Raw genomic sequence first — 13,129 nt, 5'->3', positions numbered from 1 at the left:
TCCCACCCCACTTCCTTACAAAGGAGATGTGACTACTGTGTGGGGATTATTGATTTCATAAGAGAGGAAAAGGTTATGTTGACATGCCCAGGTATGATCACCATTAGGCTGAGGTTGATGATTTGACCTTAGCCCTTCATTTTTGTCCTCTTGTCCTGATATTTGCTGTTTTTATGGAAAAAGTGACAAGTTCTGACGCTATTTTTCTATTTTAAGACATATCACTTTCTTGCCACAGAGACCGGAGTGTCTGCGATTTTACACGCCGCCCTTCATCCTTGCCCCAACAAAAGACAAGCAAACGGAGCTGGGTGAAACCTTCGGAGAGGCATCTCAGAAGTATAACGTCCTGTTTGTGGGCTACTGCCTGTCACATGATCAAAGATGGCTGTTGGCTACCTGTACGGACCTGTATGGAGAGCTGCTGGAAACCTGTATCATCAGCATAGACGTACCCAACAGGTGAACTAGCCAAAAGTTTTCATTTTCATCATTGCAGGTGGTGCATAATTTATGCAGAATTAATTATTCACTCAACACATCAGACAATTTTAATATTTGGAACTGTTATCACCACCATAGCCATGACAAGTGAAAGACCCGACACGTTTGTAACACTTTTACTTTCATCTCCATTATGTACCTTTAAAATATAACAAATTTACACATTTAACTTGTTTATAATTTAAGGACATTCAAAAAACATTTGAAGATTTTGTGACTAGAGGTTTTAAATGTTTTCGTTTTTTGTTATCTCAGAGCAAGAAGGAAAAAGGGATCTGCCCGGAAGCTGGGTCTTCATAAGCTCTGGGATTGGTGTCTGGGTTTGGTTCAGATGACATCATTGCCATGGAGAGTGGTGATTGGCCGGCTTGGACGAATAGGGCATGGAGAGTTGCGAGGTAATGCTGATATGTTTTTTTGCCCTTTAACCTTGACAATACTCACAATAGAGCTTTGACAAGTTTATTATTGCTTTTATAAAATGATTGCTACATAAATGTTATTTATAATATTAAGGGAAAATTAAGGAAATTCATTAAGTGGCATACTTCTAGCCTACTGACCGATCAGTGTCCAGGAATGCACATCCAGTGGACACACTGAATTTATTTTTTTTCCATTTATTTATTTTTTTTCTTCTCTCAGACTGGAGTATTTTACTGAGCAGACGAAATCTGCAGTCAGTGTCTCGGAGGCTGAAGGAGAACTGTAGGCTGTGCGGAATCTCAGCAGCTGACACTCCCAGCATCCTTAGCGCCTGCCTGGTTGCCATGGAACCCCAGGGCTCATTTGTCATCATGCCAGGTAGAATCACGCTTCCTGTTACTCTCCGTATGGTGTGCATGTTGTCATCCTTATTTTTATGGCTAGTTTGAGGTATTAGCTGTAATTAGTGTGCATAGTTAGTTTCTGCTCTATTTGTGGCACAAAAGGGAATTGTAAAAATAAAGACTCTTTTTCAAACAGGTTTTCTGTAGGGATGTGCACGGATAGTCGAACATTCGAATATTCGTTCTGCTCTAATTATTCGATAAATAAAAATGATATTCGAATTTCGCAAAAAAAAAAAAAGTTCACAATAAAACCTAATTTGGTCACTTTCTGTGATTCTCCACGGCATATTTGAAGGTGTATGCAAGCAAAAAATAATTAATGAATGATTAAGCGGCCATTCACATATCGCGCCTAATAAGGCGTGGAAAAGGCTATGCCCTCCGCTTTCTCCTTCTTTCCAAAGCGCTCGGGCAGAAGCGCTCCTGAGGCGACGCGTTCTCTCCATGAAGACGTGGAAATTTCAGCAAAGGATAAATGGATTTGCAGCGAAAAAAAAATCGCTTTCAGTAGCTCTGCTACTAAATTTATTTCAAAATGGCAATCCATATACAGCTATGATCAGCTTTTCCTTCATCTTGGCTGAGCTTTCAACGTTGTTACAGGAAAGGATGAAGCTGAATGTTTAGTTCTTGTCACATGACCCGCGGTTTGCTTGCGGCATTCTGAAAAGTTGAGATGTTTTTAACTCGATGCTGTGCTGACGCGCCTGGAAAAAACGGGACCGCGTCGCACCGCGTGCGCATTGCAACCGCGTCGCTTCCATTATGAGCGCGCATACCGCGCGCCTACATTGGAAATAACGAACTTGAGCATGCAAAAGACGCGATATGTGAACGCCCCCCTAAGAGCTGCGGTCTTCTACAGTACTTCAAATATGCCGTGGAGAATCACAGAAAGTGATCCTAGAACATTGTTGCAGCATCTCTCAAGCAACGAATAAACACCGCTAACTTGGAGAATGCAGTGAAAACTCCTCTTCTCGCGTCTGCCCTAGACCCTCGGCACAAACATCTCAGGTTTCTCGATGAAAACATGAGAGAAGTAAGAAAAAAAAAAACTTTTTTGAACATTATCGGATCATTTCCCTTGATGCGAGTGGTGCGGATGCAGCCGCCGTCACCAACGATGAAGAAGATGCAATGCCCACTCGTCGGAAAAGGCAGAGCCAGTTCTCCAGCGATGATTACATAGAGTCCAGCCGAGATGAGTGGGAACAGTTTTTGCTGGAGCCATGTATTCCACCAGATGAGGATCCCATTCAGTGGTGAAACGAAAACACGAAGCGCTTCACAAAATGTATTCGCTTAGCACACCGTTATTTGTGAGTCCCGCCAACGTCTGTGCCGTCAGAGCGCGTTTTCTCCGCGGTCAGCCTTATTGTTAACAGACTAAGGAGCCGACTTTCCTCCGATCATGTTTACATGCCCGTATTTCTTAACAAGAACATTTGAAACAATAGAAAAAAAGCAAAAAAGATTTGCTGACAGTTTAAAAGTTGTGTAAGCTACATTCTGTACAATAGCCTAATTGCTGCAGGCTGCTTTACGTTTTTTCTTTGTTCACTTTTTTTTTTTTGCTTTTAATCTGTACTTTTGTTTGTTTGCACGCATTGTTAAAGGTTTTCAGCTACAAAACACGATGTGTAATGTTCAAGCTTATTGTAAGCTTGTTCAAAATGACGAAAACAAATGTTGCTGAAAAATAACGTCTGACTCATTAAACTTAATTTAAATAAACGAATATTCGAATATTCGTTTTTTGTGAGCTCAAATATTCGAATGTGATATTTGTGGAAAACGCCCATCCCTAGTTTTCTGAAAACTCCCCACTTCTGCCATTGTTCAAACTCATAAAAATGTATATTAAACCAGATTGGCATAGGATAATTAAACATCAAAAATTTACCTTTAAAATATAACCCCACACTGCTGTAGTCGCAAATCTCTTGCTTTGGATGTGAATGATAGCCTCTGTGTGTCATAACGCGTGTGTCTCCTGTCCCCTGATCTGATATCATCTGATATACACTCCTGTGCGTGTCTCTATCTCATAAAACACTTTTCTGCACTCCTATTGATTCCTGTGTTGGTGTGATGATACTGAAAATCGATGACTTTATTTGACAAAAGCTTTTCATTCTGTCATAGTATCAAGATGTATTGTATCTGATGGATTTTGCCCATCACTCAGAGCTTAGAGAGTGACATTTTTTTTTACTTTTTTATTATTCCATATTAGAATGCCTATACAAGGAAAAGCATTTATAATTCATATTAGATTGAACTTATTAGAAGCGATTTTCAATTTCAGTCAAACCTGATTACTAATGAAAATACCAGCTATTAGCTGTACTTAGCTGTATTAGCTTGTACTTCCATCCACAAGTCCTTGTTTCTCTTGATGTCATTTTCAATATTTTAAGTCCGTCATTTTAATCTTTTCTGTCTCTGTCCTTTGTCCAGACTCTGTGTCAACAGGTTCAGTGTTTGGTCGCAGTACAACTCTGAACATGCAGACGTCCCAGCTTAGCACCCCGCAGGACACTTCTTGCACACACATCCTGGTGTTCCCCACCTCTGCTTTTGTGCAAGTCAACAGCTCCAACTACCCACACGAGAACATTGACATTGCCTTTAACCCTTGCAATGGTGAGAAGCAACACTTCTTTTTTTTCCCCCAAGTCTTTTTTACTTGCTAGCCTGTGTTCTTGCCCTACTTGGAGATTTTGCCATATTAATCATTTGCTTGTCAATATAAATGAATTCTACTGAATCCTTGCTTCATCTCCAGATGGATCAGATATCTTTGACCTTCTGGAGCAGGAGAATGACCTGGTTGATCCTGACATCATAAATATCCTCCCTGCCTCACCCACCACGTCACCAGTCCACTCACCTGGATCCCAGTACCACCACGGAGGAGATGGGAGCAAGGTAGCTGAGAATCACCACTAATAAGGAACAAATAATCGACATGTTTTCTTACAAGATTTGTAAAGGGAAATGGCATGAACTTTGACTAGCAGATCTGTGAGTTAAAATTAGACAAAGACAAAGCTGTTTAAGGTTTTAAAGGGATATTTAAAGGGATACTCCACCACTCCTGTAAAAGCTTAGTTCATCTTCGGAACACAATTTAAGATATTTTGGACGAAAACCGGGAGGCTTGAGACTGTCCCATAGACTACCAAATTACACTGTCAAGGTCCAGAAAATTGTCATTGTCAATTGAACATTCTCAGAATAGTCCATCTGCTATCAGTGTTTCAACCGTAACATTATGAAGCGACGAGAATAAAACAAAAATGACTTTATTCAACAATTCCTTTGTCAACAGTCTCCTCTCTGTCTCTCCAGTCCGTGTATCTTTTGGTCATTTGATTTTCCATTTTAAAAGAAATAAAGATAAATGAGAAACAGTTTGATTGTCGTTTTTTCGTTTTAAGAAAACGAAAACGAAAATTTTGCTGGATTTTTCGTATTTTTGTTTATGGTCAAAAATGAGATTATGCTTTAATATTTGTTTGAATGTGTGTTGAATGTGAATGTTTTTTTTTTTTTATTGACAAAACATAAATTACTTTATTCTATGACATTTGAATTTTACTGTAGGCCTGTATGATCTACAACAACATGAAATATGCAGATTATTAGCCTACTAATTTTATTCTATGCCTATTTAAGAAAAACCTCACAGGTAGCCTAACATGTTTTCATTCACTATTACATACAGCAACTGAAGCTTTATCTTGTAGAGTGTAGTCTGCTGCACTTCTCCACACTCTCCATCCCGATAACAGAGGAAAGAGCTTCATCTCCATCAGTTTTGGTCATAAGATACCCTAAATAACATGAAAACCTTACAAAACTCAACACGATGTGCTTTCTGCCATCTCAGTCTACATGAACTTCTTTTTGAAACGTCAGAAATTAACCATGTTTATGCATCAGACGAACCATGTCTAGCTGGACATGTCTACTTTTAAAATAAGCCATTTAAATAGAAAAGTAATAATATTAATTTTATGTTTAGGCCTATGTAATTCATATGAAACCAAGAGAGGTGCAGTGTTTCCCGTCTGAACTCATTATCTGTAATGATGTCACACCATCACTATACTGTCATCTACGGAATTCGTGAATTCAGTTCATAATTCTAAGTAGGCTATAGCCTATTTAAAGCAGACTAATTATGGGGAAAACTTAACTTATTTTATTATAAATTTTATTATAAATGTGGGTTGGATTTTTCCCATTATTTCTTTTTTCTGAATGGCCTAGAATAAATTAAGTAGGCAAAAAATTTGTAGTATATTTTATTCCATGTCGTTGTAGATCACAGGCTAAAGTAAAATTCAAATGGTGTTTTATGAATAAAGTTGTCAAGTCTGCTTTGTCAATAACATGCAGCAGCCTGAAAATATAATATAATTTTTTATTATTATTATTATTATTATTATTATTTTATCTTGCAAGCACCACTAGCAAAGAATCGGCAGGATTAATAAGCTCTGCTGTCTGCCGCTTCTCTGCTGTTGAAGATGAACTGAGCTCGCAGAATACAGAAGACTTGAAAGGGGCATTTCAGCGCTGCCCACACATTCAAACAAATAATCTAATTTTATACCATAAACAAAAATACGAAAAATCCAGCTAAATTTTCGTTTTCCGTTTTTTAAACAAAACAGAAAAACGAAAATCAACCCGTTTCTCATTTATCTTTATTTCTTTTTAAGTAGAAAGTCAAATGAACAAAGGATGCACGGACCCTCTCCACATCACTCTAAAACTGCCTACTGTCTTCTGTGTCAGCCGTGCCACAAGGATGTGCTATTTTCTTTATTCTATGCTATTCTCGTCGCTTCATAATGTTACGGTTGAAACACTGATGGCAGATGGACTGTTCTGACGATGCTTTTAATTTTTTGTGGATCTTGACTGTTATTTTTTTGGCAGTCTATAGCACAGTCTCAAGCCTCCCGGTTTTCATCTAAAATATCTTAGGGTGCTTTCACATCTCTAGTTCGGTTCATTTGGTCCGAACCAAGGGCAAACAATTATACATTGTAGCATTTTTCAGCTTTTTTGGTTCCTTTTCACACCACACTGATTGATTTGGTCCGAACCAGTTGAAACTAACCAAAATGCAGTCACATGACAACATCCACATCATTCATTGGCCATGACGTATTTCCTAAACTGCTTTTCGATTGGTCAGAATTTACGTGCGGGAAAATTCCAACATAAGGAAAAGCCAGCAAACAACACAACTATGGAGAGACGACTGCGCGGGCTGGTTTTGTCCCTGGCCATAATCTATTACATTGTTTGTATACACCACAATATGCAAACAATACATTTCTATAATGAAGCGCGTAGTGCTGCAACGACTAGTCAACGTCATCGATTACATCGACTACAAAAATACGTCGCCGTGCGTGAAATGCGTCGACGCGTCACAGTGTTTACGCGTAATGACGGCTTCTGCTCCTGGGAATGGAGAAAGTTGGTCCTTTGAAATGGTCCTTTGTTCCATTTGCAAAACTGATATGGTGCACGATGGCAGCACAACTGCGATGCATGAGCACCTCAGAAGAAAACATTCTGGCGGTCTCCGGTGTTACGGTTTAAGTGGTTACCGTGTTATCCTGGTTCAGGTCTCCGCTGCAGATGTGATGGAACGACTGCAGCAGATTCGGCGATTCTAAAAGCACAAACTGATGTGATATTATTAAGTGTCTAATAAACGCAGACTTGCTCATTGCATGATTCTGATATTCTTGTAGAGATTAAAAGTTATTGGTATGATCACCCGTAGCGGCTGAAGTAAGTAGGATAAAATAAAAAATAAATTAAGCCTGTGATGGTGCGGGTTTCGAACATGCGTTAAAAGACGGCGCGCCGCGAGACAACAGTCACAAACCACCGAGCTACCGATCTACACCGAACTAGCTCCAGATCTCTGGATTCAAGACAGGACTCTCGGCAGCACATCGTGCAGCTGTTTAATCAAGGAAATGTGATTGTGTTAACTTGTAACCTGTGTTTACCTATTATGAAAATAAACCATAGCAGAACCCTGACTACATTTTATGGTTTGTGATACTAAAGAACATTTCATGACGTCTCAGACAACTGTAAATTTGTGGCTACTGCTATCGTTAACTCATATTTGCCATAGTAAAATAATTTTCTTTGCCTCTTTACTTTTGTATACTGTAAAAACAAAGTATTTTTGGGAAAAAAATGAATAAAGGTTGAAATATTATATAAGAAGTTGTACTTATATATTTTTTTTATTTATCCAAAGGATTAATTAGCTAATCAAAAAAAGAACATTAGATTAATAATTTATTTTAATAAAAATAATCGTTAGATTAGTCGACTAATCGAAAAAATAATCGTTACATTAGTCGACAGAAAAAATAATCGTTAGTTGCAGCTCTAGAAGCACGGATGGGGCTTGAAATCAACGTATTAATGCACTGCAAACAGCCCGCTCGTAACTTCAAGCATAGGCGTGCATTAATTCTTCTTAACTCTGACATGCTCATGGTCATCTGACCAAATTTCCATGAGGCTCCGCACCACCTCACTACTCCAAGTTTGTCCTCGAGCTGCCATGCTAAAGTGCAAACTGTCAACAAACACTTCCTCATCCCATAATGCACAGCGCAGCTGGTTTAGTCCAAAAATTATTTTTGCAGTTGGGTCTGTTCGAGGTCGGATCACGTTCTCACCACAAACGGACCGCTCCAGAGTTCGTTTGAAAGCGTACCGAGACCACCTCTTCAAGCAGATCTCTGTACGCTTGTTTGGCCCGCCTTTGGTGTGCACCCGAGTGCGATTGCTGTTTTCACACCTGCCCAAACGAACTGCACCAAAGGGGGAAACAAACTCTGGTACGATTCAACCGAACTAAATGAGGCAGGTGTGAAAGCACCCAAAAATTGTGTTCCGAAGACGAACAAAGCTTTTACGGTTTGGAATGACATGGGGGTAAGTAATTAACGAAAAAAGTCATTTTGGGGTGGAGTATCCCTTTGATCTAAAAGTTTGATCCATGGCTTTTTGCTTAAACGCGAAGACCTTGCAGACTATGCATGACCGCATTAAACATTTTATTGGACTATCCAAGTTTTAATGCAAGTAGAAAACTCTATGAAGTACGCTCATTCAGGGACTTGTTTAGTAAGGTTTTACCAGAAAAGATTTTAGATTTTTTCATCATGTAAATTTAAATGTCAGTTTCTTGTCATCATCATTTTAACTGCTGTATTTTTGTGTTTGGTTGGTTTTTATTTTGTGTTGATGTAACTTAAAAAAAAATATTCTTCTCCTTCATGTATTTTTGGAGATCATCATATCTTTTCTTATTTTTCAGGGTCAAAGTACAGACCGCATGGAGCCTCATGAAGAAGCTCCCAATATCCTCCAGCAGCCATTAGCTCTGGGCTATTTTGTGTCCACGGCTAAAGCAGGTCCACTGCCTGACTGGTTTTGGTCCGCATGTCCTCAGGCACAGAACCAGTGTCCCCTTTTCTTAAAGGTAATTGCTCTTTGCTCACAATATATAATTTGTTTTACTTGGGATATGTGCATTATTGCTTCACATTTACTGAGGAAAAACTTGATTCATCCCCAAGAAATACTGTAAATTAAATAAGCTATTATTATTAGAATAAGTGAAAAAAGACAGAATAAATTGTACCGAACAACATGATGTGATCAAATAGCAACCAGTGAAGAGTGAGAGGCGTGCACTCTTTATAATGCAGCACACGTCATCTGTGTAAGCATTTAAAACTGTCAAAGAAGCAAAAATCATTACAAGCACCAACAGCAAGACTGTTTGATACTGCATCGCATGTCTTTTATGAGAAGAGGAAGGGGTGATTGTTGTTAGTTACTGTATGATGATTGAAATCGCGAGATGGCCTTTAATGGCTTCTAAATAAACTGCCGTTTTCTACTGCATGTATTGCTTGTATTCTGACAGCGCTGCTCAAGCTCATGGCGCTATCAGCTTGTTAACCATGGTTCAAAGTCCAAAGCGCAAGGAAAATCTGCGCTGAAACAGTGTTACTCGTCAGTTGCTCAGTCACATTTTTATAAATTTTTACAAGGCATGTGATGTGACAATGCAATACGTAAAAAGTTTTCGTAATGAGACTTGAAATGAGATAAATCTGCAAAAAGAGACACTTAAGGGGTCTTCCTGTGTGTTTCTGCCAAAATAAAAGTTGAGAAAAAGCAACAACTGTCTCAACATTCATAAATGTAAGTATTGTATTTTTACTGTTGCTCTGTAAAATAAGATAAAAAAGACAACTACCGTACTACCGTATGATACTACCGTATTTTCCAGACTATAAGTTGCACTTTTTTTCATAGTTTGACTGGTCCTGTGACTTATAGTCAGGTGCGACTTATTTATCAAAATTAATTTGACATGAACCAAGAGAAAACATTACCGTCTACAGCCGCGAGAGGGCTCTCGCGGCTGTAGACGGTAATGTTTTCTCTTGGTTCTTGGTTCTAAATGCATGCGACTTTAGTCCAGTGCGACTTATATTTGTTTTTTTGCCTCATCATGACGTATTTTTGGAATGATGCGACTTATACTCAGGTGTGACTTATAGTCCGAAAAATACGGTAATTACAACAGCTCTGTTAATACATTTATTATAAAATCCACACACTGTTCAAATTAGGATCTGTAATATTTTCTAATGTTTTAAAAGAAGTCTCTTCTCAGCAAGGATGCTTTTAATTGTACAGTAAAAAGAAAAAGACATGCCTGGTTCAAGAAGGAGGTCTAATGACCAAAAAATATTCTTTTACCAACTTAATTTTAAGTTAAGTCTGCTAGAATGTTAAAAATGTTTAGTGTTAAATATTCTTAAATTGTTGTTTTGTAATTTATTTTTTTTCTTTGAAAAGCAAGACAAAACAGTAAAAAGCACATTTTGGCCATTTAATTTATGCAATGGGGAAAAAAATTGGCAGAATACATGGGGAAACAACTTGAAAACCTGTGTACGATATTTGGCCTTTGGCCCAGTTTTGCATTTTGTTCGGCTTAGGCCCATCATTTTTTGTTTATCACTACTGTAAATGTGCAAAATGGGCATTTTAACTGCTATTAGACTGCTATGTGCAGTACTTTAACTGCTATGTGCAGAGCCAACCAAATGTAGTCCAGTATGTAATTTTCTTCAGAAAGCAGCGCATCGCGCATAGGTGTGACTGCACCTATATACCTGTCGTGCTTTGTCCAGGTCACATGACCTTTTGTTTCCTCCTCATGCAGCATTCATAAAGAATCCTGCAATGGATTTTTAATAATTCATTACGCAGGGATTGTGCCAGACTGCTGTTGGTGTGTGCAAGAAAGAGCAGGAGAGAAAACGGACTCGCAAAATGTGTTATGAAAGCAAAGCATTTGATTAGATAAGAAGCTGTTTGTTTATTTCTGACTTGTCCACAATTAAAAAGTCTGCAGCAAACCATTTCCTAATAAAGGAAACTAAATGGATATGAATGTTTGTGGCGTCTCGTGTTTACCCCATTTATGGGCTTGTAAATTTAATTCATAACATGCCCTGACAATGAGAGGAAATGCTCAGTTTTGTAGCTTGTTTTGGGTGGGCGTAGATTAATGGATTCTGTTGACTAAAAAAATTCCTCTTGCCTCTTCCTCTTTCCCAACTCCCAGGCCTCTCTACACCTCCATGTGTCTTCAGTGCAATCGGATGAACTTTTGCACAGCAAACACTCTCACCCTCTAGACTCCAATCAGACCTCTGATGTTCTCAGGTAATGTTCCTCTAAATGTCCGAGAAGCCATTTTCTAGTGATATAATTCATTTTAATGATAGTGAATAGTGAACACTGAATGCTCCAAAATGGTTTCCCTTCAAAGATTTGTGTTGGAGCAGTACAACGCCCTTTCCTGGCTGACCTGTGACCCTGCGACCCAGGACCGCCGCTCTTGCCTGCCTATCCATTTTGTGGTGCTCAATCAAATGTACAACTTCATTACGACCATGTTGTAACACTCAAAGAGAAGAACTGAGAGCAGGACCTTATCAGGGAATAAAAAGGAGAGGAGAATGAAGAAAAGGTGGATCTGAAAACAAGCCAACAGATAACTACAGTGCTGGACTTTATATGTACGTGAGTTACAACGGAGATGATCTGGGTAGGCCGTCACTACACCTGAGACCCAGCACTGTGGAGGAGAATCAGGTGTCTGGTGTTTATAACACTCACTCGATGAGAAAGAGAGGAGAAATGAGGCCTTGAATGAGTTTTCAGCAGTGTGGGGGCCAAAGTAGGAAGACGGAAGTGCTGACTGGTGGTGTTCTACATCTTTGGATAGCATGGATTTGGCCAGTTCTATAATCAGTGTGTATGGAGAAGTAATCTGTATAGAATCTGATGGAAAATGACTATGATGCTCTATGAAATAAGAGAATGAAATCTTGGTTTTAAGACCTCTAATTCCCTGTTTCTTTTGGATTGGATAATATCCAAATGAAATGCCTGCATCTGTCTTATTTATTGTAAGTTTTTAAATGTATAATTTGTCTGATTTCTTAACCTCTTTTATATATAAAAGTTCTAGAAGGTTTGTATCGCCTTCCTGCTTTAAAGCAATTGGTCAAAAATAAATTTAATCGTCTTAATTACAAAAACAAGCCAACAAAAACCCACTAAAAAGATGAATAAAATAAAGTTGCTGTAGGTTGCTTTTAGAGTATTATTTTTTATAAGGGAGACAGATTATTTGTATTGTCACGATGTACAGAGGAGACCGGACGGGGATTTCTGTCCACGCCTTTGCGTGTGGACACAATTACAGCTAAGCTTTAGCTGCACGGGACTTGTACAGCAATGAAGTTCACTGTGTTTAAAAATAAAGAGGTACATTGTCGTATATTGTATTTTATACCACACATTTAGACATAAAAATGAAAAACTGCAATATATAAATAATTATATATGAATGCCGCACCAGCCTTGGGTGGCACTGCTTCTGTTTTAGGAATAAAGAGTCAACTTCATGTTTATCCTGTGCTTGTGTTTTTTGGGGGGAGGGACTGTGACGTGAAATCTGTTTGTAGTGACGGAGACTTCAGCTCTGATGAAGATATCAAAGACCTATAATATACTTCTAGACCCCCTTTAGAAGTTCATCCATTTCACTTCACCTCACCCTCCCTGATTGGCTCTCCTGTCCTGTTTGCACCATTTCCGAGTCACACTGGACACTTTTAGACCAAAATCACTTTTCTTTGAGTATGACAAAGAAATGTGTGGTGTAAATGAACTTTTCAACCCAACCGTATCTGGGTGCCTGTTGGAAATGCAGTATTTGTGCACAGAGAAAGATCTATTTCCTGTATCTTACTCTGTTCAGAATAAACTGTATGCTGATATTCAAATTACCTCCCACACAAGTTCTACATGCTTTCCAAATGCAAGTGTGTGATGTACAGCATGTAAAGAGCTATAGGGTTGAGGACATTTCAATGTCAGAGTTTACCCTTACGAAAAATAAACTACAGACAGAACTATATTATTTCAAGTGAAGCATTCATATTTTAAGGAAATAGTGATAATCACTGGTCTAAGTAATATTTTAACAAGGCTCTTTTCATGACACATACCATATTTTGCTTTATGAAAGAATATAATTGCATTAACCATTCTTGTAGGTTGCATCTGTGTTTACTGCAGTCTTACTGAATTGTAGTTGAATGCTGCATTTAAAATATAAAATGGTA

General features: G+C 38.5%; 1 protein-coding gene across 1 annotated transcript in view; it reads left to right on the top strand.

The window, feature by feature from the left end:
• Positions 1-12,406, top strand: part of LOC132132338 (mediator of RNA polymerase II transcription subunit 13-like) — a 107,821-nt gene extending 95,415 nt beyond the window's left edge. Inside the window, exons 23-30 of the mRNA XM_059544716.1 lie at positions 239-462; positions 760-902; positions 1,150-1,308; positions 3,801-3,986; positions 4,129-4,271; positions 8,722-8,886; positions 11,056-11,156; positions 11,263-12,406. Of these exons, the coding sequence (XP_059400699.1) occupies positions 239-462; positions 760-902; positions 1,150-1,308; positions 3,801-3,986; positions 4,129-4,271; positions 8,722-8,886; positions 11,056-11,156; positions 11,263-11,395 (1,254 nt within the window). The 3' untranslated portion in view covers positions 11,396-12,406. The remainder of the gene's footprint in view (positions 1-238; positions 463-759; positions 903-1,149; positions 1,309-3,800; positions 3,987-4,128; positions 4,272-8,721; positions 8,887-11,055; positions 11,157-11,262) is intronic.
• Positions 12,407-13,129: the final 723 nt, after the last annotated feature.

The sequence above is a fragment of the Carassius carassius genome, chromosome 49, assembly GCF_963082965.1.
Source record: "Carassius carassius chromosome 49, fCarCar2.1, whole genome shotgun sequence".
In the NCBI taxonomy this organism is placed as follows: Eukaryota; Metazoa; Chordata; class Actinopteri; order Cypriniformes; family Cyprinidae; genus Carassius; species Carassius carassius.
The sequence above is the reverse complement of the archived record's forward strand: the minus strand, read 5'-3'. Positions and strand labels throughout refer to the sequence as shown.